The sequence below is a fragment of the Sapajus apella genome, unplaced genomic scaffold, assembly GCF_009761245.1.
Source record: "Sapajus apella isolate SASKATOON/1434 unplaced genomic scaffold, GSC_monkey_1.0 scaffold12, whole genome shotgun sequence".
NCBI classification, from domain to species: Eukaryota; Metazoa; Chordata; class Mammalia; order Primates; family Cebidae; genus Sapajus; species Sapajus apella.
Window position 1 is genome coordinate 28,851,267 of NW_022436952.1, and position 27,958 is coordinate 28,879,224.

A 27,958-nucleotide genomic window follows, 5' to 3' on the forward strand; every position below is an offset into this window, starting at 1 on the left:
CCCCAAATTGTCATTCATCTAAATATTAGTTGAATGACTTCCCCCACAGATTTGGAATGTCACCTGACTTAAACAGGGTGGTTTGCTTTTTTCAAAAATTTAAATTTTGGTGGGTACATAGTAGGTATATATATTTATGAAGTACATGAGACATTTTGATACAGGCATGCAATGTGTAATAATCATATTAGAGTAAATGAGGTATCTATCACCTCAAGCATTTATCCTTTGTGTTACAAATAATCCAATTAGACTCTTTAGTTCCTTTTAAATGTACAATTACATAGTGGTTTTTTTTGTTTTGTTTTGTTTTGTTTTTACTATAGTCACCCTATTCTGCTAGCAAATACTAGGTCTTGTTTATTCTTTCTATTTTTTTCCCCCAACCCCATTAACAATCCCCACTCTCTCCCCACCCCACCTACCTTGCCCAGCCTCTGGTAACCACCCTTCTACTCACTATCTCCATGAGTTCACCTGTTGTCATTTTTAGCTCTCACAAATGAGTGAGAACATGCAAAGTTTGTCTTTCTGTGCCTGTCTTATTTCACTTAACATAATGACCTCCAGTTCCATTATGTAGTTGCAAATGACAGGATCTCTCTTTTTTTTTTTAATGGCTAAAGAGTACTTAATTTACACATAAATATGGTGTATATGCCATATTTTTTAATTCATTCATCTATTGGTGGACACTTAGGTTGCTTCCAAATCTTGGCTATTGTGAGTAATGCTGCAATAAACATGAGAGTGCAAATATTTCCTCGATATACTGATTTTCTTTCTTTTGGATATATATATACCTAGCAGGGGTATTGCTGGATCATATGGTAACTCTCTTTAGTTTTTCGAGGAATTTCCAAATTGTTCTCTATAGTGGTTGTACTATCTACATTCCCACCTACGGTGTATGAGGGTTCCCTTTTCTCCACACATCCTCCTCAGCATTTGTTATTGCCTGTGTTTTGGATGAAAGCCACCTCCTCTCCCCCATCACCCAGGTGGGAGTGCAGTGGATAAAAGCCATTTTCTCTTTTATCCTTTGTGTTGCTCATGCAAACTCTGCCTCCCGGGTTGAAGCGATTCTCCTGCCTCAGCCTCCTGAGTAGCTGGGATTACAGACATGCACCACCACACCTGACTAAGTTTTGTACTTTTAGTAAAGATACGATTTCACCAAGTTGGCCAGGCTGGTGTCAAACTCCTAACCTCAGGTGATCGCCTGCCTTGGCCTCCCAAAGTGCTGGGATTACAGGTGTTCGCCGTCGCTCCCAGCTGATAAAAGCCATTTTAATTGGAATGAAATTATATCTCATTGTAGTTTGGATTTGCATTTTTCTGATGATCAGTGATGTTGAGCACATTTCCATATGCCTGTTTGCCATTGGTATGTCTTTTGAGAAATAGCCATGCAAATTTTTGGCGCATTTTAAAATTGGATTTTTAAGGGAGTGGTCTGCTTTTTAAGAAATAGAAACCCACCAAAAGAAGGGTCATGCAGGAGATATAATTGCCCTCATTGGAACTGAAAAGTTTTTAGGCAGCTTCTCTGTTCTCTTTGGGGCCTCTAGTGTGACACCGGCATTTCTCAGCAAAATTTTCTCATTTTTTTATAGATTGGTTTTTCTGGATACTTACACTCTTTCATATGACCTTATCATGACATCTCAAAATGGAAGCCTAAAATCTACCAAATGATGTGGCTTATTTTCTGTTACTAATCAACTGAGTCTAAATGCCCCAAAGAAAAATTCCTAGGAAAGCTAATCTAATTTATCTTGCTATGCCTGAGAGTGTCTTTGGGCATACTCATGTGTTATTAATGCGGAGATTAGGTTCAGCCTTTCAGCAGGGGATATAGATGATTTCAGAGTAAATGGGTGAACACATGTCCAGAGAGGTGCCTAGTACAGAATCTTTTTTTTTTTTTTTTTTTTTTGAGATGGAGTTTCGCTCTTGTTACCCAGGCTGGAGTGCAATGGCATGATCTCGGCTCACCGCAACCTCCGCCTCCTGGGTTCAGGCAGTTCTCCTGCCTCAGCCTCCTGAGTAGCTGGGATTACAGGCATGCACCACCATGCCCAGCTGATTTTTTGTATTTTTAGTAGAGACGGGGTTTCACCATGTTGACCAGGATGGTCTCAATCTCTTGACCTCGTGATCCACCCGCCTCGGCCTCCCAAAGTGCTGGGATTACAGGCGTGAGCCACCACGCCTGGCCCAAGAATCTTTATCATATATTTGAAATTCTTACATCTGTAGGAATATATATTCTCCTTTACCCTCCTTGCTTATCTTTTTTTTTTTTTTTTTTTTTCTTATTAGAGATGAGGTCTTGCTATGTTGCCCAGGCTGGTCTCAAAATCTTGAGCTCCAGTGATAATGCCCACCTCGGCCTCCTAAAATGCTGGGATTACAAGTGTGAGCCATCGCGCCTGGCCTCATTTTGTTTTTCCAAAAAGTTTTGGTTATTTTACTAATTTATTTTTAAGATTAAATTTAGAAGCGTATCTTAGATTACCAAAACAAAACAAAACAAATCTTGCTAGGATTTTAATTGGAATTCAGACAAAGATTAGAACAAAAAAAAGATTTAAAAAAGTAGTTTACTAATCTACAAAAATTGTGGACCCAGTTTTCATGAGCTGCAACCCTGCAGAACCCATTTTTACCTCTGAGCACACAATTTTTACAGTGTACTTTTACTTTTTCCTCTCTAACTTGAATTTATGAAGAGAATTTCTCACACATATGTGCATGTTCAATAACTATTGCAAACACTTTAGGATCTAGTATCTCTGATAATACTTTAAATTTAAATGTATTCTGTCCACTAGCCACATGAATTTATGTTTTTTGATTAATTAAAATTAAAATTCAGTTAGATGTAGTAATTACATTTCAGGTGCCATGCAGCTAATGGCAAATATATTGAATAGTGCAGATAACAAATATCCTGTCATCACAGAAAATCCTATTGGGTAGTGCTGCTTTAGAGACTTGTATGTTAATAATAGCTAATTTAATTTTTAAAGCCCATAGGAGAAGCAGAAATCTCTATTTCAAATGTTTTGTTTATAGCATTTTGGTTGATATGTGGAAAATGACAGGATGGCATTGTTTTCTCATTTTAAAAGGTTAATTGAAATTTTGAAAAGTACTGTAAAGGAGAAAGTAAAAATTATCTGCAATCTCAAGGGATAGGCTTTTTAAAAATTCTTTTTGAAATATAATCTAACCAAGTGTACACATCATAAATTACAATTGGATTAATTTTCACCAACTAAATAATATATATATGTCTTTTTATCACAGTTTCTCTATTCTCAGGTTCTTTTTGCTTCATGTCTTGATTTAATAATCATGTAGTTTTAGTCAAGATGGGCACATGAGTATGTTTCTTATATCAGGAGGCATATGAAGCCAATTAGTCTCAATACCGTTGATGCTGAATTTCACCACTTGACTAAAGTGGTCACCACCAGGTCTCTTCATTGTAAAGGTACATTTTCCTGTTGTAATGAATAATCTGTGGGGTGATATTTTGAGACCTTGTCAATATTCTGTTGCCCAATAACTTTTCACTGAAAGATTTCAGCATCCATTTATGTTATTTGCCTGAATCAGTTAGTACATGAAAGTTGCAAATGGTGATTTAAAAAATTCTGTCATTTTATTTACAATTTTTAACTGGCATTCTTATTTAAAGAAAAGATTTTCTTCCTATCCACCCACTTCCCCATTTTTCTCTTTTGAGTCTTCTTTTTCCTTTTTTATTTTGTTATAAACACCCTGGGTATTTTTCATGAAGTTGATCAGTGTGACTCATCACTGCTTTGAGACTCCTTACTATAATCACACCTATATAAAGTTATATTATGCCAGGATAATTTTCAATTTTTTTCAGGTTGGTCATCTTTATGATCTACTTGTTCTTAAACTGAATATTCTTATTGATTAGTTCTCTTGAAATACAGACTTTCAGAAACTGGAGCAACTGTGTTAAGGAATTCCCATTTACACTAGGCAAGAAAGTAAACAGTAAGTGGAGAGTAGGGTAACAAACACTTATGGTATCAAAAAACAACCGTGAAAAGGATCTGTCTTAATGTGCTAGCCCATTGCAGTTTAACATATTGCTTACAACCTTCACAATAGAATTTGAGTGACTTCAGTTACACATTCCAGGAGACTGGCAGTCTGTTACAATCAGAGTTTGAACTTTAGAGCAGGCTAATTTACAGCGATGGGATGAAGAAAGTTGTGGATTTGTATTACACACTTTCACCTGACACTGTATCTGATCCCTTACCTACTGATTGACATCTTGAATGAGCTCTTTGAAGCAAGTTCCAGCTTAATTAAAACGTTTGCTTGGTTAGCAGTGATCTGTGAAAGCCTGTGATAAATATTGAATCAGGTTCACCTGCTGGTTGCTGTGACTGGATAAACAGCTGCTTTGTGCAGTATAATCATGAAACGGTGGCAGTAGAGTACTACTACTGTTTGAATTTTTTAAAAAGAATAGTTGAAAAGGTATAGTTATGTTACTTTAGCTATCTGACTAGAGTGTGTACTAATGTGAGATTTTGCACAACGGGCATTCAGTACCTATTTAGATGGCTTTGACAACAGCAAATGGTTGATAAAGATTAACAAACCCTTTTTTATGTCTCAAAGATTGTAGTATAATTCTTTGTTCATTGGCCTTTTACCATTAGCTCTTCATGTGGATGACTTTTTGAAATAAAGGGCAGTATTTTGCGTTTTTGCTTAAGTGGTAGATGAAAACAATCATGTTAAAGCTTTGCTATAAGATGTAAGGTTACGAATTTCAACTTCTCCACAAATTTGTTGTGTGTTTTGTAGGAACTTGAATAATTCTATTCAATTTCCTTTTTTATCTGTAAAATGAAGTTAGAAATATACATTAGTGAGCTAAATATTTTAGTATTAGTACTAATATACATTAGTGAACTAAGTATTTAGTATTAAGTAATTAACAGACATTAAAATAGAAATGAGTTCAAAAGCAGTGGAGGAACCTTTATGAAATGGTCTTCTTTTGACCATTTTTTATTCGTTTACAGAATAACTACATCTGGCTAATTTGGTTGTAAAGAAAATGTTGTTTACATTTGATTTTCATTATAAAACCAGAAATAAATTCTGGAATAAAGCACTCACCCAAATCAGTCACAATCTCCTTTAAGCACTTGATGCAAGTTATGGATTCACTTTCTAAAAATGCACAGAAAATTGTGTTTGTAGTTTCTGGGTGATCTCAAACCCTCTGTAACAGCCCATGAACCTTAACTTGAGAACCCATTTCCTAATCAATTAGGTTGAAAACTTTTGGGGAGGAGGGGTTAGGATGAAAGCTATTCTGCTGAGTGCGAAACAACTGAGAAGAAACCAGAAGAGTGTATTTACACTAGCTGGCGCTCTGTCTCTCTCTCTCTCTCTCTCTCTCTCTCTCTCTGTGTGTGTGTGTGTGTGTGTGTGTGTGTGTGTGTGTGTGTGTTCAGCACTTCTAGCATTTTTCAAGTATATTTTTCACGACAATTGTTAGCTCTAAAGATTATCTTCCATAATAGTGATTCCTCACTCTCTACCTGAAGTTTTATATTTTTGTTTCTATCATCAACTTATTTAGAATTTTCTGGGGAAAATAAAATTTTGTTTAAGCCGTACTCAGCCTGTTCAACATTGTTTGTTTATCGATGTTGATGCATACAACTGTCATTCATATTTTTTCATTATAATATTCCATTGATTGGAAAAAGCCCCCAAATTTACTTATCCATTCTTCTGTTGGTACATGTAGCTTGAGCTTGTTTTTCTCACTATTAAAACAATGCAGCAATTAATATTCCTTTTGTATCTGCCTTAATGTGCAAGAGTTTTTCTAGCACGTGTACCTCGTGGTGTCATCCTGGGTCAAAGGGTATATGTATCTTTGATTTCACCAATTTGCTCTCCAAATGTGCCAGTTTATACTTAGATCAGCAGCGAATAAGAGTTTCTTCATAACCTCTCCATCACCCAATCTGGTGGATAGAAAATGGAATCTAATTACCATTTTAATTATCATTTTCCTGGTTAGTAGTGAAGTTTTACATTAGATGGCACATCTTTTCAGATATTTATTAGCCTTTCAGCTTTTTGCTTCTGTGATATGCCTGTTCCTGGTTTTCTGTAGGGTTTGTCTTTTAAAAATAGATTTATTGGAATTCTTTGTTATAGATACTGATCCTCACTTGGTTGTATGCATTGCAAATATCTTCTGTCAGCCTGTGACCCTTTTAACCTATTTTTCTTTCTTTCTGTAAGGAAGATGTCTTTTTAAATAGAAATTTAACATGTTAAGCTATGTTTTCAGTCATCTGTGCTTTTGGTTTATTATTTTAAGAAATCCTTCTCTGCATATGGATTATAAGAGATATTTTCCTGTGGAAGAAGAGACCATATAGGCTTCGAAGCTTAAAATGTTTACTGTCTGGCCCTTTTGCTCACTGTTTCTCCAAAGAGTCTATTAATTGAAAGTTTTTGTTTATTTTTCCCTTGGGAGACATAACATGGATCTTGTTATGAAATATGTGATTTAAATGTCAACTAATAAGTTAAAACAACTTTTATAAAATAAAACTTTAAGTTTATACTTAGGAATATTTTGTAATTGCATTCATAAAGTAATAGAACTAACTTTAAACAATTCCTTAGTTTATGAGTGAAAATGGTTTGATAAACTTCAAGAACTACGCTTTGTAGAACAATTTAAGAATGAAGCTCCCAAGTGTGGTGGCTCATATCTGTAATCCCAGCACTTTGGGAGGCTGAGGCAGGTGGATCACCTGAGGTTAGCAGTTTGAGCCCAGCCTGGCCAACATGGCAAAACCATACTTCTACTAAAAATACAAAAATCAGCCAGGCGTGGTGGTGGGCACCTGTAATCCCAGCTATTTGGGAGGCTGAGGCAGGAGAATTACTTGAACCCGGGAGGTGAAGTTTGCAGTGAGCCGAGATTGCAGATGGCACCACTGCACTCCAGCTGGGCGACGAGTGAAACTCCTCTCCAAAAAAAAAAAAAAAAAAAAGCTCTCTTTGTCAATAAGATGAGGTAATCCTTGTCATTGTCTTCTTCGTGGCTTGGTATATCAGGTATTCTAATGTCTCTTGAGTCAATGAATGAAATGGGATATGACATAAAATATGGTTAGCACAAGGACAGCCTTAAAAAGTGGCAGTTACTATTAATAATGAAAATATTGGGATATATGTCATGACTAAAATACTAGCATCAAATGATTTTTCTTTTTGGCCTTGAAAAATAATCATTGTCCTCTACTTTTTCCTTTAAAATCGAATCTGGATTTTGAAGTAACTTTTTGATATGTGCAGCACTTCAAATTAGGACATCATTTAAGCATCTGTCAGATTTAATTGTAATGCATGGGTACAGTAGTTGGTTCAGGAACATTTAGTCATAGTTCATCAATTTAAAAAAAGTAAAGTTACAGTAATGTGCAAAACACCACTCTCAATGAATGAGCTATATAAAGAAATGTAAGACATAATTTCTGTCTTCAAGGAATTTGCAGTGTGGTTGGAAAGATAATACATGCACATGTGGAAAGTTATGGAAAAATACAAGTTACTGTTTCATTGACCTAGTTTTCCTTTTATTTTATTCAAACAGGTTTCTCTTCAGTCTCTTTTTCTCTCTACTTCTTTATGTACTTAGTTTTCATACTCATGCCTGCTTTTATAATTCAATTTGTAGTCTCCTTTGAGAATCTCTTTTGATTCACAGTTAGGAAAGGAGCTGCTTCTTTGGCAATAGAATTAGTTTCTAACTATTTATCATTTTCCATTTCTGAAAATATTTAATCATCAGGCTCATTTTTTAGATATTTTCAGGTAATCAGGCTTAGTATGTTTTTGTGTGTGTGTGTGTGTGTGTGTGTTGTAGGGAAAGTTTGGAGAAAACTTATTACAAAACTATAAGTTGACATTCTGGTATGTTGCCATTTGAACTTATAATTATAGCTTGTGAAAGGAATAGTGGCAAGGACTCAGCAATTTGCCTTTCTTTCAAGATAAAATCTTCGAATCCTTCATCTTTGAAGAAATTTAGGTATGTCTCTATATAATATAACAAGAGAGGGAATAGAAGGCATTAAACACAAGAAAAATTTTCTGAAAATCCTTGGTTGCTGATGTTCTAAGAACAATTTTCATAATTGTAGATTTGAAATGTATTTTTAAACAATTGACTACTACATATGGAAATCTTATAGCGGTCACATCTACATGTATCTCTTGTGTTTTTCTTTAAATGATAGTATATTTTTACAGTTACTTGGGTTGAGTTTTCCAGCCTTTTCTTGAAGTCAAAGGACTCTGAGCAGTTTCTACCTTGGAGAAGCCATTTCTTAAAGAGTTTGGTTCTGGCATTGTATAGCCTCTTAGAGGTCTTAGAGTTTACAAATTTGGAGAAGCCTATGTGTTTTATATATTGATTTTCAGATATATTGGATGAGAGTGAATATTTTAAAATTTATTCTCTAGTTCCCTGGAGAAAAGGAAATCACTGTCAATTTAAACAGCAAAGGAAGAAGAAAAAAGTCTTTGTGAAAGATAAGCATGATTTTTTGTTAGCAGAAAAAATAATAAGATATGAAATTTTTAAATTTTATTCATCTAATTGTTTTAAGACCCCTGCATCAAAGGGTTTCAGAGAGATCCCATGATGTGTTAGCCTGGTGTTTCGATTGGGGGATATTCTGACCTCCTGACATTGCTGCCATCAGGACCCTTCCTCTAGTTTTCTTAGAGCATTGAAAGTTGCTGATTTTGGTACAAGTTTTTATAACTTTTTATTTTTATTTTATAACTGTTGTTACAAAATAAATGATTTTTTAAAGCTTCCATTACATTACTATAATCAGTTTTTCTGTCTTCAAATATGATTGTACCAAATCTTTTATTTTATTATTTATTTTTGAGGTGGAATTTTGCTCTGTCACCCAGGCAGAAGTGCAGTGGTGCGATCTTGGCTCACTGTAACCTCTGCCTCCTGGGTTCAAGAGATTCTCCTGCCTCAGCCTCCGGAGTAGCTGGGACTACAGGAGCATGCCACTATGCCCTGCTAATTTTTGTATTTTTAGTAGAGACAGGGTTTCACCATTTTGGCCAGGCTAGTCTCGAACTCCTGACCCTAAGCAATCCACCTGCCTTGGCCTCCCAAAGTGCTGGGATTACAGATGTGAGCCACTGTGCCTGGCCTATACCTAATCTTTTAAATGGACATTTTAATAGAAGATTGTTTTTGAAGAAATAATTTGTTTAGTAATGCAAAGGAAAAAGAATTAACTTACTTTCTTAATTCCCACCTTATACCCTACTTGCCTAAGTACTCATTGAAAACCATCTTCTTAAGGAGTCTACTCAAGTTTGTAGATGTTATAATTTGTTCATATCACTTTACAACTTAAAAACATGTTTAATATAAAGTTAGCTGTGGTTTATAATATTCTGAATTATGGAGTGAAAAACAGATTTAAGGTCCTAAATTGAACTCTAGTGAGAAAAGTTTTCTGAAACTAGTTCTTGATCTTTTGCTTTTGTTAGTACTAGTACTAGTATAACATTTTAAGATCAGTAAAATTAAATTATTCTTGCCAAACTTATCCCTTTTAAAAATTAAAAACTTCATACTCTGGTTTCTCTTCAGATCGTATAAATCTTTTGCCTTTTACTAAAGATTTCCGGGGGGAGGAACAGTTATGAGTCTTTATCCAATGTTTTTGAAGCCTCGTGTTTCACGAGGCTAAATAAAATAAATATAAATAAAATTAAAAACTTTAAAAACAAAGTAGTTGTAAAACTGTATAATGGCATCCCTCTTTATTTGAAAAAAAGATATAAAACGTATGTATATATGAAGGTCAGTAAGTCATACACTAAATTCTTTGTGATAGGACAGTTGAATTTTTTTTTTTTTTTTTTTTTTTTTTTTTTAGATGGCATCTCGCTCTGTCACCCAGGCTGGAGTGCAGTGGCACAATCTTGGCTCACTGCAATCTCTGCCTCCCAGGTTCAAGTGATTCCGCTGCCTCAGCTTCCCATGTACCTGGGACTACAGGCACAAAACACCATGCCCAGCTAATTTTTTGTATTTAGTAGAGACGGGGTTTCACCATGTTGGCCGGGATGGTCTCGATCTCCTGACCTCGTGATCCACCTGCCTTGGCCTCCCAAAGTGCTAGGACTACAGGTGTAAGCCACCATGTCTGGCCAGGTTAGTTGATTTTTAAAAAATATTTCTGTATTGTTTGAATTTTTTTGGCCAAGAGAAAAGGTGGAATTAAAAGGAGTAGATGGTAAAACTTTAAGTGGAATTAATGTTGAAAAGTGTAACATCAAAAAGTTTTCCGGCCTTTGAGAAAAGCTACTTTGATTACTTTTATGCTTCGATATAATGTATCTATGTACATTATATTCTATATCTATAAATACTATGGCCCAACCCTGCATTGAGCCATGGCGTTCTAGTATTCACATGAATTTAACTATATCATAAGGAAGAGAAATAGTATAATTGAGTGAAAAGACTGATGGCATGAAAAAGTAAATTAATTCTACTAGAGTTACCTTAATTCTTTTTGTATGTTAATTGATTAATGTGATCAATGCAAAAGCCAAAAAAGAATTGAGTCAGGAATATCATGATATAATTTGCATTCCATTTTCTGTGTGACCATAAATTGTTGGATATTGCAACATATGTAATGTAAACCACATGTCAGCTGTTTCCTGCCTCCCTGTTGACAAGAGCCCCATTCATAACTCTTCTTTTTATCCTTTTAGTGAATAAGTAATTATTCAATATAGAAGGCAGGATATTTGGAACTGGCTATTTAATGTGGCAGCACTCTGTAATGAAATCTGCTGTTACTGGCAACCTGAGAGGAGAATGTAACAATTCCGCACGGCTGTAACTTTATCTGCTTTGACTGACTGTTTATTTGGCACATCAGTGAACCTTTTATCCCAGTGAGTGACAGCTCCAGAAGGGTCACATTTACATCCATTCTATCATGTATTGTAATATTTAATGGTGGACAAGGTTGAGTGAGACTGGGAGTAATTTGAACTTGCTTTTCCACTGAGTTGAGGCTAAAAGACAGCTTGATCCCCAGTACTGTGGTGTAACATGCTATGACTTAGCATTTGTTTATGAAGGCTAATCTTACTGATTACAATAATTAAAAAAAAAAAAAGTAGCGTGTTTTCTACTAAATTAAAACTCTTCTAAGTCTTTTTTTTAATTGTTGTATTTTAAGTTCTGGGGTACATGTGCAGAAGGTGCTGGTTTATTACATAGTTATACATGCAGCACATAGTCTTTTAAGTTACAATGCAATTTACATTTTTTCCCTCCCCATTAGTGACCACTTCTATAAATTAACTGTTTTACACTATTTCTCTAAAATGTGACTTTGTTCTGTGTCATTTGGTATAATAATTGAGACTTAGAAGGGAATAGTTATTAAGAACCTGTGAGTTCTAATATATAGCATTAAACTTTGTTTTTAGTATTTGAGAATTTGGAAACAGAAGAGAAAAATCAGGTAAATTAAGTAGACTATATTCCTGATGTTCCATATGGTTTGTTTAAAGAGACATTTATGTAACTATTTAAATTATGAAACTGAGTTATGGGTGAAATTGCCCAGGAAAAACTATCCTGGATGATAATTTTACTGATGGGTTTGCATTCCATGACAGGTAATTGAATTTCAGATATACTTGTTCCACACAAGCAACCTGCTTTCATTATTAAATATTAATGTTTTGCATTCATTTTGGTACCTTTGCTAAAGAAGAATTTTCTCTTCTTGAAGTGATACTTTAGATTCACCTTGATAATTCTATTCTTTTGTAAACTATATTTAAAAGCTTAAAAGCATTGGTATATTAAGGAATATTTGAACTATGCTGTGAACAAAACTATTAACTCTAAACTATAACATCACAAATTCATATAAAGCCTAAGCAAATATTAAAATTTTTCTTTTTTATCATTTTTATAATTTATGAAAGAGGAGAGTTAAAATGTACTCAACATTTGGAATTGGAGAGTTAGAGTGGTATGTTAGAAAGAATGCAAATGTGGAAACATCATTTATAACTTAAAAGAAATAATGAGGACGGATTTTAAATTGAATTTGTAGTTTTTTTTTAATGGCAAGTTTTAGATACTGTAATATCTTGTAATTTCTCTTTATTTGATTATTGTTATTCATTACTTACAGGTTCTCATTCCTTGTGAGGTTTGATAACATTTTTTATGGTAGTTTAGATATTAGTTATCATTTCTTTCTTTTCTTAACAGCCCCCTGGCCACTGTTCGCGGTGCTGTTGTTCTATTAAACAAGGAAACAGTCAAGAGTCGTTGAATACCATTAAGAAAGATCATATGGGGAAATCCAAGATACCCAAAATATATTTTGGGACGCGCACACACAAGCAGATTGCTCAGATTACTAGAGAGCTCCGGAGGACAGCATATTCAGGGGTCCCAATGACTATTCTTTCCAGCAGGGATCATACCTGTGTCCATCCTGAAGTAGTTGGTAACTTCAACAGAAATGAAAAGTGCATGGAATTGCTGGATGGGAAAAATGTGAGTAAAGTTATTTTGTTTTAGAGAAATAAGGCTGAAAATATTGAAATTACTCAGTATATGTTTTATGTGTACATTTCTAGTAATAATCAACTTCAGAAAATCAAATTAACTTCTAATATTGATATCTTTTGAAAAATAATTTTACTGTTAGAAAATCTTTAGTCAAGTTTTAAAGAATGGGATTTGTTTTTAAAGCTTGGGGATATTTAATTCCTTGAAATTAATTTCCATTGTAGTCAGATATCTCAGTTTCTTCTTTTAAATCCTGCTACCAAAAATAATTAAATGTGGATGATGTCCTATGAGGAACAGAAGTGTTTAAATAATTTAGTCTTATTAGATCTAATTAATATACTTTACACACTTAAAAACGTCAAAAGCAGGTAGTTTATTTAGGCTCTCTGTTCGAGCAAATCTTGAATTTTTAAATTGAGAAATATAATGATTATCCCATCTCATTCTGATTAATACAAACTCCCTTTTTAAAAGTTATACTGAATTATTAACTTTAAAAAGATGCTATTAGTGATTTTGAAATTTTCTAGGGAAATAAGATTCATAGGAATTTGAGCTTGGTAGAAATAAAGGCTTTCTTACTGAAGACTTCTTACTGAAGACTTATATAACTTTCGTATGATTTTTTTAGGCAGTATTAGTTTGGGAGTCTGTGTTCTGGTGTGATAATTAGTTTACTCTAAAATTGAAGTTGCAAATATGAAATTATACCCAAAAATCAGTGAACCATAAATTGATAACTAGGAAGTGATCAATGATATTTTAATATATTTTGAAAGCTGTTTTGTCTTTCACTAGTATCTTACCAGAGTTGTTTCTACACAAAAAACTGTGAGCTGTTGCCCTTAGAGCTTCATTTTATTGATATATCACCCCTTACCATATAATGTTAATGTGAGTTAGTTATTTTGTTTTATGCTTTTCTTCCTTAATATTCTTTTATTGGATGAAAATTTATTTAAACTTTAGGAATAGTCAAAAGATATTTTAATAGATACTCAAGTGAGATTATAAAGTATAAGTAGTAAGGTGGTCCAATGGCAAAACTTGAGTGACTGGTTCAGAGCCAGGAGAGAATACAGAACTATTGAATCAAAGCCATTGTTGACATTCTACCGTCATATTTATTTCCAAAGAGTTCTTTCTAACTAACTGAGGAATTGTGAAATCCCTTTATTCTGTATATTAAAAAACTTCTCTTCAAGGAGAGATGAAAGTATTAAGTGTTCAAAAATAATAAAATAAAGCTCTTCATGGTAAAACATCATACTTTTCATGCATAAGTAGACTGCTTTCCGTAGTGACTAAGTGATCTGCTGAATTCCTCAAATGCTCGAAATTTATTTTTTGGCTGTATAGCCTGTGCAAGAAGACTTGCTGGCATTGTCACTGTATTTTTATCTTTTTTGTTTGTTTGTTTTACTTATTATTGGGAAAATTATTATGTATTTGTAAAAAATACATTGGCTGGGCATGATGGCTGACCCCTGTAATCCCAGCACTTTGGGAAGCCAAGGTGGGCAGATCGTTTGAAGTCAGGAGTTTGAAACCAGCCTGGCCAACATGGGGAAACCCATCTCTACTAAAAGTACAAAAAATTAGCTGGATTTGGTGGCGTGCTTGTAATCCCAGCTGCTTGGGAGGCTGAGGCATGAGAATCGCTTGAACTCAGGAGCTCAGGAGGCGGCGGAGGTCTCAGTGAGCTGAGATCACACCACTGTAATCTAGCCTGGGTGACAGAGCATGACTGTCTCAAAAACAACAAAAAACATACATTGGTAAAATACGTTGGTAAAAGTGATGATAAAGTGTAAGATTGGGTATTGAAGGCGGATAGTTTTATTTTGTGTAACCTAGAAACCTGCAGCGCTGGTTATTTCTTTATTGATCTTTACTTGTAAGTTTGAATCATGTAAAAATAAAAAGTAGTTTAATAGACTTCAGTGTTCAGAATTTTTTGTTGCTTTTAGTTTGTCTTAAAGTGAACAGGTACTTTACTTTTGAATATTAGCAATATGAATAATTGAGGTATCTGTTTGCGGTTTGCCTTGACCTAATTCTGCCTCAGAATGCTTACCTCATGGGCATACATGAACATCCTTTTTCTTGTTCTCAAGCCCTCTTAGTAACTTGGTATTGTAATGAGGGCCAATTACAAAGTCACCATAGGTGTCTGTGTTTACTATGACTGAATTACCAAAGTGAAATGATAAATAGATAACTGACAATTTGAATCAAAGTGTTTAAAGTGTGATAACACTTCAATTGACAGACTTCCTCAGGGTTGTGTTACACTGCTAAAATGGATGAGCTTTTCTGGTTTTGCTATCAGCCTGCACAGGGGTGTCATTCTAACTGCCCTTAAAGTGTAAACTTTCTGATTTTTTGGCTTGATCCAAGGCATATGTGTTTCTTGTTCATTGTTTCTTTTACCCTTATACTGTGCCCTTATACTGGAAACGTATGCACTTAGCTGTTAAAAGTTATTTTTTGTTTCAGTTAAGAAAAAATAATTTTAACTAGCGTCAGGGATGACGATTCTGAAATATTTTAGATATGTATCTTTTTGGTTAAAATGAGACTTAATAGCTCATAGTCATAGATTCTAAAGGTACTATAGTGATAATTTTCTATAAAGATAAACTTTTAGAATTCTATGAAAGAAGCTTGGAATGAAGAAATGGTGACTGTCTTATTATTAAACTCAGTCTGTATCAAACTGAGTATGAAAGATGTTTGACACATCTTTACCTGAATCACAGAATTTTAGAGCTGGAAGGAATTTTAGAGATGATAGATATAGTCAGTGAGAAGAAATCTTACAAGTCTTCTGGGTCAACTATTCTCTTGATGCTTAGTCACATGAGCAAAATTGGCCCTAAAGTTTGTCCAGTCAGACAAGTAATTAGCAAGGAGGAATGAGAACCCAAATTTTCTCATTCTTCATCCACTGCTCTTTTGAGTACACTAGAAACAGAATCCAAAGATGGCATTAAGGTAGGGAGAAGTTGACACAGTATAAAGAATAAGAACAGTAGAGGTTAGAGAAAGTAAGTGATAATAATGTATAAAATGACCTAAACAAATATAGTTAGATGAGCTCTTTCATCCTTATTTATTTATTTATTTATTTATTTGAGACAGAGTGTCACTCTGTTACCAAGCTGTAGTGCGGTGGTGCGATCTCAGCTCACTGCAACCTCCACTTCCTGGGTTCAAGAGATTCTCCTGCCTCAGCCTCCCAAGTAGCTGGGACTACAAGGCACGTGCCACCATGTCCAGCTAATTATTTTGTATTTTTAGTGGAGATGGGGTTTCACCAAGTTGGCCAGGATGGCCTTGATGTCTTGACCTCATGATCCGCCTGCCTTGGCCTCCCAAAGTGCTGAGATTACAGGCGTGAGCCACTGTGCCTAGCCCTAATTTTTAATATTTTGGAGGACCAACAGGTGCATCCTTTAACATGGCTGAATACAAAGCTTTAAGAGAACTGGCCCTTAGCTATTCATGTCTTGTCATTTGACTTGCTGACATTCTTTTATAGGTTATGAATCTTACAGTTGACTTTGTTTCTAGCAATATCTAGATGCATTTGTGTATGTACTGATGTGTGTATGTTTTGAAAACATAGATTTCTCCTTTTGGATAGTACATAGATAAAAATGCATATAAAGATAAAAATACGTATAAATATAAAGATTTTATAAAGACAGAGATAGAGTATATTTCATCCCGCCTTGGCCACTTAAAGTGTTAGGATTATAGGCATGAGCCATTGCGCTCAGCCTGTAATGAAATTTTTTATTTCCATTAATACAGTACAAAGGACATTAGTAGACAACATAAAAGAATAAATTCAAATTACTGTTGAACCTTGTTAGAGTAGTCATACAATATTATATTAAACCTTGCTAGAAACTATAAAAAAAACAAAAAAAAATGTGTATGTGTATATATATAGAAAGCTACCTCAAAGTCTTTCATCCCTAATATAATTTACGTATTTTATATATAGTTGTTTTTTGTTAAGGACAGCAAACTAGGAAAAATAAATATTTTTATTTCAAAATCTTTTTAAAAATAAATATGCAGAATTAATGAAAATAAAAGTAGCCCATTATTCTATCACTTAGCTCCAAATGACAATTGAAAAAGAAAAGTAGTACATCTATGTGGTTAGAAAATGAAAAGAGAGGCTCTCTTTTTCCAGCTCCTCCCATCTCTTTAACCCTTTAAGGAAACTACTGTAAAATTTTGTGTTTTCTACCAGAACATTAAAACAATGTATTTGTTATAATATATGTGTATATATTCTTTAAAAAAGCAATTTACATGAATTTAATCATTCTATACACATTATTCAACATTTTTTTTCTTGCTTAACATAGAGAGCCTAATCAGCACATAGACAAATCTAAATCATTTTTATTTTTAAGGGCTAAAGTTTTTGTATTAATTTACCATATTTATTTAACATGTCTCCTATGGGTAGACATTTGGTTTATTTCCAATTTTCTTGGCTATTTAACAGTATAGTGTACATCTATTCACATTAATGGTAAAATTTTAAATTTTGCTAGTTTTTTTTGACAAATTGCCTATGTACTTCTAAAAAATGTATACTTTTCTAATTTTGTATATTTTTAATAGTGTATGAGACACTTGTTAGGGATAGATTTTATCAAACATTTTATTTTTTTATTAATGAATATAATAAGGTTTGTTTTTTTTTTTTTTTTAATAGAGATGGAGTCTTCCTATGTTGCCTAGCTGGCCTTGAACTCCTGGGCTCAAGCAGTTCTCTGGCCTTGGCTTCTCAAAATGTTGGGATTATAGGCATGAGCCACTGTGTCCACCCTGTAATGAAATTTTTTATTTCCAGTAATAGAATGGGGTGGAGTGCAGTGGCTCATGCCTGTAATCCTAGCACTTTGGGAGGCTGAGGCGGGTGAATCACTTGAGCTCAGGATTTCAAGACCAGCCTGGGCCACCTGATGAAACCCTGTCTCTACAAAAAATGAGCTGTGTGTGGTGATGCACTTGTGGTTCCAGCTACTTGGGGCCTGAGACACAAGAATTGCTTGAACCTGGGAGGTAGAGGTTGTAGTGAACAGAGATTGGATCACACCACTGTACTCCAGCCTGGGGTGACAGAGTGAGACTCCCATCTCAAAAAAAAAAAAAAAAAAAAAAAAAATAGTAATAGAATGGCAAAGGACATCAGTAGATAACATAAAAGAAGAAACACAAATTACTGTTGAACCTTGTTAGACTGTGTATACAACATTATGTTAAACTTTGCTAGAAACCATAAAGAATATAAATCAAAACAAGATTCTATTTTTACTTTTAAAATAGAGATAAGAAAAGATACTGTTAGTGTTAATAAGGATGTGGGAAAAGGGTAATGCAAAACAGTATATACTTTCTGGAGGATAATTTCACTATATGCTTTCAAGAAATTTAAAAATACGTCGTAGCATCTGATCTCATAATGGCATTTCTAAAAAATGTATACTAAGAAAATATTTAGAAACCAGCATAAGAATGCTCATTGCAGCCTTATGTTTAAAGTGGAAATTGGTAACAGTCTATAAGCCCAGTAATAAGAAAACTGGTTCATCAGCTATGGCACATTAATTCAATGTACATATATGAGCAGCAATGAAAAGATGCTTAGTGATGTCAGAAGATTTTCCTGGTGTGATTTTTAATACACTAGGCAGAGGAAAACAAAGTGAATACAGTTTTATAAAATGTTTTATTTGTTGTGGCTAGATTGTTAATAATCCTCAATGTCTGGGGAACATTTGCTTTGTTCTTTTTATTATTACTATTTAGAGATAGGGCTTTGTTTTGTCACCCAGGCTGGAGTGCAGTGGTGTGATTATAGCTCACTGTATCCTCAAACTCCTAGGCTGAAGTGATCTTCCTGCCTCAGCCTCCTGAGTAGCTAGGACATCAGATGTGCGCCACCAATCCCAGCAAATTTTTTATTTTTTGTAGAGACGGTCTTGCTACATTACCCAAGCTGATATCAAATTCCTGGCCTATAATAATCCTCTTGCCTCAGCCTTCCAAAGTGCTGACACCTGTAATCATGCCTACCTTGTTCTTGTTATTTTAATATTGGGTCACATTGTATATATATATCCTTATGTATACATGTATGGAAGAAATATGAAATGAAATACACCAAAATGTTTCTAGTGCATTCTTTGTGTAATGGAATTATGAATAATTTAGGCTTTTTTTGGTATTCCTGAATTTTTTTTGTAGTGAATACTCTTTCTTTATTTTCCCTGAGGACATTCCAACCTACCTACTTACCTTCCTTCTTATTCATATTTGAATAAGAAATACTGTCACATGGCTCAAAATTGAAATGGTACGAAAGGGTCTACAGAGAAAAATCTCCCACTCCTGTGCCCTTGTCACTTAATTCTCATCCTTGGAAGCAACTAGTGATACCATTGTTTTGTGAATCCTTCCAGAAATATTTCATGCCTAACATCAGTTAAATCAGAAAAAAAGCCATAACGAATATATTTTAAAAATATGTTTTTTCAAGTTAATTTAGGGTATTTGGAGCTCTTCTGATTTGGAGTTCTAAGTCTGAGTCAACCAAACTTGGTTGTGATTATAGCTATGGTATTATCTGTTTCCAAAAAAGACAAAAAATTAGTCGGGCGTGGTGGCATAGTCAGTAAAATCTAAGCCTTGTGGCTTTAATGATGTTCCTCAAATTCTGAGATAAACTTACTGTATTCATTGGATTCCAGTATTGGTTCACATTTTTGTTATGCATATTTGTTTCTAGGGAAAATCCTGCTATTTTTATCATGGAGTTCATAAAATTAGTGATCAGCACACATTACAGACTTTCCAAGGGATGTGCAAAGCCTGGGATATAGAAGAACTTGTCAGCTTAGGGAAGAAACTAAGGGCCTGTCCATATTACACAGCCCGAGAACTAATACAAGACGCTGACATCATATTTTGTCCCTACAACTATCTTCTAGATGCACAAATAAGGGAAACTGTGAGTATATGTGTAAAATTTAGAACTCTTTTCCTACTCATGGAGATATAAATGTTGAATATAAAAGCTTTTAGATGTTTTAATGTGTTTTTTCACTTTAATTTATGTAAATAAATTTCTGTAAACATACTAGAGTACTGAAAACATATCCTAAGGTGTATTAAAAACAGTTTTCGACCCACTCATTTTAGTTTACAAAATAAGCAGTTTTAAGGAACATAGTGACTGAAGTGGGATTATAGCAGGGTTTCTCTTTGCATTTATGAAATATTCAAAAAGAATTATTTAAAACTATATTTTGAAGAACTTATGTTGGGAGAATATACACACTATGCAAATTATACCTTGTGAACTTTTGAGAAGTGAACTTCAGATATGGCATTTGTGTTTATTTGCCTGGTTCTTTTCAGAGACATGCAATTGTTAACAGCATAAGACAAAAAGTGAATAACTTGGCATAGTCAATTGTTAGTCCTGTCTTCAGGTCTGACTGCACAATTCATCTCAGCTTTCTATTTCTTTAAGATCCAAATTAATAGGCATTATGTTTACTGCTCCTCCTATCCTACTTATTTGGTAATCTCTTAACTAGGTCTCTTCCCTCTAAGACACTGTGCATATCAATGCCAGATCAGTTTTCCAAATACTGCTTTTATTACATCCTTTTATCTGCTTAAAAATCTATTGCTTCCTTTGTGCATGAGATAAAGTTTATATTTCCTAAGCTTACTACACTCAAGTTGCACAATAGACTGACCTGGATCTGCCTAATTTGAATCTTTCAAAAATTACCTCATACTCCCTTGAGGATACTTTGTTCTTTATCTTTGCTTTTGATGACACCTCTTTGGAATGCCTGACCCTCTCTTTGTCTGTCCAAATTCAAATCTTACTTATCTTTTAAACCCAAATATATTTCCTACTCTTCCATGGTTCTTTCTCAACTTTTCAGCTCTCTGTGTATTCTTACTTCCTCAAAATAACTCATTAACAATTGCTTTGTGACAGTTCCTTGTATTAGTCAGTATGCTTTCAATTACAAGTGACACAAACCCAGCCTAAAAAGAGCTTAAGAAAAAATTCTTGATTCTCTTTATTGTGATGGCTTTATTCTCAGGCAAGTTCTCACTCTTGCTTATGGAACAAAGATAACCATAAGCAACTAGCTCACCTGGAGGAAAGAGCATGGCCACATATTAGTCCCTCCAGAATACTCTGATTGGCCTAGTATGGATCACATGTCTATTCCTGAACCTGAACTATTCACTCTGACCATAGAAGAATGGAATACTCTATTTAACTGACAATCTTGGCCTTTTTTCTGCTGTGAAAGTAGTGATGTTCTTTGATTCATAGGTTAATAGTCCTGCCAGCATCACTTGGGAGTTAGAGAAGAACAATTCTCCACCTCCCATGTTGGAGAAGGATTGCAGGACAGATTAAAATGAAACAGATACACACTATATTATGTTAGTATTTTAAGAGTCATTTTAATCTTGTGTTTTGTTCGTTCGTTCATTCGTTTGTTTTTTTTTTGAGACTGAGTCTTGCTCTGTTGCCCAAGCTGGAGTGCAGCGGTGCAATCTTGGCTCACTGCAACCTCTGACTCCCTGGTTCAAATGATTCTCCTGTCTCAGCCTCCTGAGTAGTTGGGATTACAGGCATGCATCACCAAGCCCAGCTAATTTTTTTTTGTTTGTTTGTATTTCTAGTAGAGACGGTGTTTCACCTTGTTGGCCAGGATGGTCTCCGTCTCTTGACCTAGTGATCCACCAGCCTTGGCCTCCCAAAGTGTTGGGATTACAGGCATGAGCCACTGTGCCTGGCCTAATCTCGTATTATTATTTTACTTTTAAAGATTTTATGCTTGTAATCTTTTATGTTTATTTTATTTTTAAAGGTCTTATGCTTAGTTTGTAAAAATATTTTGGAAATGTTTTCACAGTGGGATTTTATACCCTTCTGCTCAGCCAGTGGTACCTTGATCCAGGCTCACTTACATATTTTTGTTGCTGTTGATAGGTTTGCAAAGTATTTTGAGAGTAAAAAAGGGGCAGACTCGGTAATGTAGACCTGATATTTAGTTGGCCTCAGTGTTTAAGTTTTGTTTAATTCCTAAAATCGGTTGCTTATGTAATTGCATTTGTAATATTGGCCTATAGTGTGAATTTTTAAATGAAATGTCTTACCTGCTATTATTAAATCCATTTGGCCAAATGTTTTACAACAAAATCTTTTATCTTATAGATGGATTTAAATCTGAAAGAACAGGTTGTCATTTTAGATGAAGCTCATAACATCGAGGACTGTGCTCGGGAATCAGCAAGCTACAGTGTAACAGAAGTTCAGCTTCGATTTGCTCGGGATGAACTAGATAGTATGGTCAACAATAATATAAGGAAAAAAGATCATGAACCCCTACGAGCTGTGTGCTATAGCCTCATTAAGTAAGAATATATGTTTATTAGTGTATTTGTACTGCCTTTATATTAAAAACATGTTTGATTATACCATAGTATTTTAAAGTCAGTAAACTTTGGTAAACTAGGCTTCTTGGGAAATGAATTGTTCCTTGCCAATTAAGCTTTAAAAACAAGGCAGTCCAACCTTTTGCCTTGTTCACAAGAATATAATGAACATAAGTGATTTTTAAAAATGAATAATTGTGAATCTTCTTCCAATTTGGCAGGATAATTTAACAGTCCCAAAGGATGTGTATAGGATATTGAACCAGAAACTAAACATTCTTTTAATTAATATATTTTAAAATTCTGGATCATGACTTTAATTTATTGCTTTATTCTCCAATTTAAATAGGATTCTAGTTTTATGAGTTTTAATTAACCAAGATTTCAGTACTCTCAATATATTTAGTACTAGCTTTATGAAAATTTACACTAGATAATTTTTCTTTTATTAGACATTAAGTTATTGATCTAGAGTCTTGTTATAGAAAAAAACCTCTCGACTCTGAATCCCATTTCATTGATTGTAGCATTTTTGTTTCCTTCACATTATACTTTAAAAAAATCTGAATGTTATACAGTCACACGGTTTGAACATAAAATGTATACAAATTTATGTAGTAAAAACCTCCCTTCCTTCCAGTTCCCTGATCTGTTTAATGTCTGTGCTCTCCTAAACAAATTTATCATTCAATGCATATTACTCATTTATCAGCCAATATTAGATATCTTTTCTTGTACCTCATTTTTTGTCCAAATGATGGCATACTATACATATAATTTTCTGCAACTTGCTTTTTTCGCTTCACAGTTTATTTAGGAGACTTTTCCATGTTAAGACCTAGAAAACTTTCTTGGTTTTTAAAAAAATAGGTACCTAGAATTCCATTAGATAGACATGCAATAGTTTATTTAATCAGCCTCTGATTAATAGAGGAGGTTGTTTCTAGTCTTTTGCTGTTATACTGCTGTAATGAATAACTTTGAACATACATAATTTCATTGGTATGCAAGTGTACCTATAGGAAACTTTTTAGAAGTAGAATTGTTGGGTGAAAGCATAGATATATTTTTAATTTCAATAGATACTGCTAAAATTTACCCAATAGGTGGATGAGAGTGGGGCTATGTACCAGCAATGCATAAAAGTATGGAAATTGTTTTTTTCTAGCCTCCTAGGTGAAAAGTGGCTTTAATAGTCATTTAATATTCAATGTCGTTTTAATATTCATTTCTTTAATATGAGTAGAATTAAGCATCTTTAAATCCCATTTATATTTCCTTTTGTGTCAACTGCCTGTTGACATTTCTGTCCTTTTTTTGTTCTTATTTTGGTTCTTTTCCTTAACGATTTATAGAATCCCATTTATGTATCAGGGAATTGAAATCTTTGCCTGTAATAAGACTTGTAAATACTTTCCACCCCATTTTGCCATTTGCTTGTTTCTTTTCTTGTGATGTTTTCCATGTAGATTTTTTTTTTTTTTTTTACAGCATAGTTTGTTGAAAGAGTTGTCTATAGTTGCTAATTCTATTTTCTAACTTGACATTCTTCCCTCATCAATTCTGGCAGTGTTGCTATCTGGACAATTCTACTGAAACTGTTCTTATCAAGATCACCAGTGATCTCTATATTGCCAAATACAGAGTTTATTGTTTCTTTCATTTTAGCTAGTCAGTGGTGTTGGGTAGTTGATGACTACCTCTTTGAAGGCATTTTTGTCTTGGCTTCTGTGACATCTCTGGTGTTTCTCCTCCTCACAGTCCATTCTTTCATCATTTCTTTTGATAATACTTATTCTTTTTGATACCTAAATGTTGGAGTGCCTCAGGACTTACTTGGTACTGGGAACTAGTTTCTTTTGTAGCTCGTATTTCCCCTAAATTGTATAACCCAATATCGTAGCTTAAAATATAATCTGCAGTACTGATGGGCCTGAACCTGTTTCTTTAGCTTCAGCCTCTCTCTACAATGCCATTCTCATATTCAACTGTCTACTTTATAGCTCTTTTTAGATATCAAGTAGACATTTCAACTTTACATATAAAACAGAATTCTTTCCCTTCCCTTGTGTTCTGTTTTCTCCTCAGTCTTCCTCATCTAAGCAAACAGTATGCACCAGTTCCTCAAATTAAAAAGTTAAGTATTATCCTTGATAATATCCTAACTACCTCATCTCATCCAATTAATCAGTAAGTCTTATAGATGCCATCTGCACAGTATATCCCCAATTCCTCAATTTCATTGACCGTTCATATCTATCATCCTACAATCTTCTCTTGACAGGAATATTATAACAACCTCCTAACAGGTCTCTATTTTCACTCGTCTTTCTCCAGTAATCAATTCTAGCTTAGTAGCTGGAGTTATTTTTTAAACATATAAAATAGATTTACATCTTTTATTTAAATAGATTTAAATAGATTTACATCTTTTATTTAAAACTCTGTATTTAAAACCTTCCCACCAAAAGGAACAGCATGATATTGGCATAAAAACAGACATACAGATCAATGGAATGGAATAGAAAACTCAGAAACAAATCCACACACCTACAGTGAACTCATTTTTGACATAGGTGCCAAGAACATACACTGGGGGAAAGATAGTCTCTTCAATAAATGTTGCTGGAAAAACTAGATATCCATATGCAGGAGAATAAAAATAGACCCCTATCTAACACCATATACAAAAATCAAATCAAAATAGATTAACGACTTAAATCTATGACCTCAGACTATGAAACTACTACAGAAAACATTGGAAAAACTCTCCAAGACATCAGTCTGGGCAACGACTTCTTGAGTAATACCACACAAGCACAGATAACCAAAGCAAAAATGGACAAATGGGATCACATCAAGTTAAAAACCTTCTGCACAGCAAAGGAAACAGTCAATAAAGTGAAGAGACAACCCCCAGGATGGGAGAAAATATTTGCAAACTACCCATCTGACAAGAGATTAATAACCAGAATATATAAGGAGCTCAAACACCCCTGTAGGAAAAAAATCTAGTAATCTAATTAAAAATGGACAAAAGATTTGAATAGACATTTCTTGAAAGAAGACATACAAATGGCAATCAGACATAGGAAAAGGTACTCAACGTCATTGATCAGAATTTCTCCGCTGATCAAAACTACAATGAGATATCACCTCACCCCAGTTAAAATGACTTTTATCCAAAAGACAGGCAACAACAAATGCTGGCGAGGATGTGGAGAAAAGAGAACCCTTGTTTACTGTTGGTGGGAATGTAAATTAGGACAACCACTATGGAGAACAATTTGGAAGTTCCTCAAATAACTAAAAATAGAGCTACCATATGATCCAGCAATCCCACTGCTAGATATATACTCAAAAGAACGGAAATCAGTATATCAAAGTATATCTGTACTCCCATGTTTCCTGCAGTACTATTCACAGTAGTCAAGATTTGGAAGCAACCTACGTGTCCATCAACAGATGAACAGATAAAGAAAATGTGGTACATATAACAGTGGAGTATCCTTCAGGTATAATACAGAAGGAGAGCCTGTCATTTGCAACAACATGGATAGAACTGGAGGTCATTATGTTAACTGAAATAAGCCAGGCACAGAAAGACAAACATCACATATTCTCACTTATTTGTGGAATCTGAAAATGAAAACAATGGAATCCATGGAGATAGAGAGTAGAAGGATGGTTTATGAGAGGCTGGTAGGGTAGAAGCTGGGGGTTATGAGGGAGGTGGAGATGGTTAATGGGTACAAAAAAAATTGAATAAGGCCTAGTATTTGGTAGCACAGTAGTGTGACTATAGTCAATAATGATTTAACTATACATTTAAAAATAACTAAAAGACTTGATTCAATTAATTCACTTCAGAGGAACAAAAAAAAATCCACTAAATATAATTGGATTATTTGTAACACAAAGGATTAATGCTTGAGAAGATGGATATCCCATCTTCCGTGATGTGATTATTACGTATTACATCCCTGTATCAAAACATCTCATGTACCCCATAAATACACCTACTGCATACCCACAAAAATTAAAAATTAAAAAACCCAAGCCTTCCCGTTGCACTTTGAATAAATTCAGATTTCTTATCGTGACTCAAGATGACCTGATTTCTGCCTATCACTCTGACATTGTTGATACATTATTTTTACCCATTGTGCTGCAAATCACATTGGCTCTCTTTCAGGTCCTCAAACAAGCAAAATTTGCTAACCACCTCAGGACCTTTGTCCTAGCTATTCCTTCTGCTTGGATATTTCTTTCTTTCTGATCCTCCCGTGTCTGGATACTTTTTGCATTCAGTTGTTAGCAAAAAATGTCACCTCTGGGAGAGCATTCTTGACATTGAAATTAAAGTAGCAACTAGGTTACATTAATTTATTGTCGTGTTGTTGTATATCATTACCTGATTTTTTTTTTCGTTTTATTAGAACTTTTTTTTTTAACTTTTAAGTGCAGGGGTACATGTGCAGGTTTGTCATATAGGTAAACACGATACTGGGGTTTGTTATATATATTATTTCATCACCCATGTATTAAGCCTTGCACTCATTAGTGATTTTTCCTGATTGTCTTCCTCTTCCAAGCTTACATCCTCCAATAGGCCTCAGTATGTGTTGCTCCCCTCTTATCCATGTGTTCTTATCATTTAGCTCCCACTTATAAATGAGAACTTGTGATGTTTGATTTTCTGTTCCTGCATTAGTTTGCTAAGGTTGATGGCCTCCAGCTCCATCCATGTCCTGTAAAGGACATGTTCTCGTTCTTTTTTATGGCTATATAGTTTCCCATGACAACCTGATACTTTCTTATGTATTTGTTTCTATGTTTATTCCTGTCTCCCTTTACTAGAGTGTAATTTCCATGAGAGTAAGGACCTTGCCTATTTTATTTAACTGCTGTTATTTTCACTACCCAGAACAATGTCTGGAATAAAATAGGCATTCCAACACTTATCAAATGTATGATTGTGTGTATATATATCAATGAATTATATTTATATATGTTCTAGTAATTCTTTTTTGTGTTAATATGTAACACTTTAATTTCTTTATTAGGTTGTTTTGCATTTTCTTTTATGTATATTTGGGATAAGTACCTAAGACATGGCTCTTAGTCGAAGAGACATTAGCTAAGTAAAGCAGTGTGAAACCATAAAACAAGTGGGAAATCATATGTATGTTTGTTTCTTCTGAATAAAAGCTTTCATTTTAGTTATTTAATGTTTATTTTACAATATGAGACATGCATGCCTTTCAAAAGGTATCTTAATCCACATTCATGTCCTAAGAATGTCAATGCAAGACAATAATGATGATGGTCTTGCTCTGTTGAAATAGTACGTATAAGGATGATACTGGCTGACAAAATTGTTTTATTTCAGTTGGTTAGAAGCAAACTCTGAATATCTCGTAGAAAGAGGTTATGAATCATCTTGTAAAATATGGAGTGGAAATGAAATGCTCTTAAATTTGCACAAAATGGGCATCACCACTGCTACTTTTCCCATTTTGCAGGTAAGATTTTTTTTTCACCTGTGCAATTTATTTAGTGAGTTAGAAGTCATTTAGTCATGACTAAATCCAGATAAAATCTAGTGAGTAACCCAAAAATTTTAAATATAGCAATTTAATTTTTTAAAATTTTATTTTATTATCTACATTTGATCATCTTTAAGTGATGGCATGGGTAAATTGTGGGTGAAATATAGCATTACTTAGTCTGAAGGAA

At 34.2% G+C, this 27,958-nt stretch overlaps 1 protein-coding gene and 1 non-coding gene across 3 annotated transcripts in view; both read left to right on the forward strand.

The window, feature by feature from the left end:
- BRIP1 (BRCA1 interacting protein C-terminal helicase 1) overlaps positions 1-27,958 on the forward strand; it is a 157,566-nt gene that overhangs the window by 35,397 nt on the left and 94,211 nt on the right. For both annotated transcript variants that reach the window (XM_032280735.1, XM_032280734.1), the window contains exons 7-10: positions 12,401-12,691; positions 19,530-19,751; positions 21,999-22,198; positions 27,612-27,744. In XM_032280735.1, coding sequence (XP_032136626.1) covers positions 12,401-12,691; positions 19,530-19,751; positions 21,999-22,198; positions 27,612-27,744 — 846 coding nt within the window. The remainder of the gene's footprint in view (positions 1-12,400; positions 12,692-19,529; positions 19,752-21,998; positions 22,199-27,611; positions 27,745-27,958) is intronic.
- LOC116553620 lies at positions 9,717-9,834 on the forward strand. The gene has a single exon (XR_004269841.1). It is a non-coding gene; the product is annotated as a U5 spliceosomal RNA (small nuclear RNA).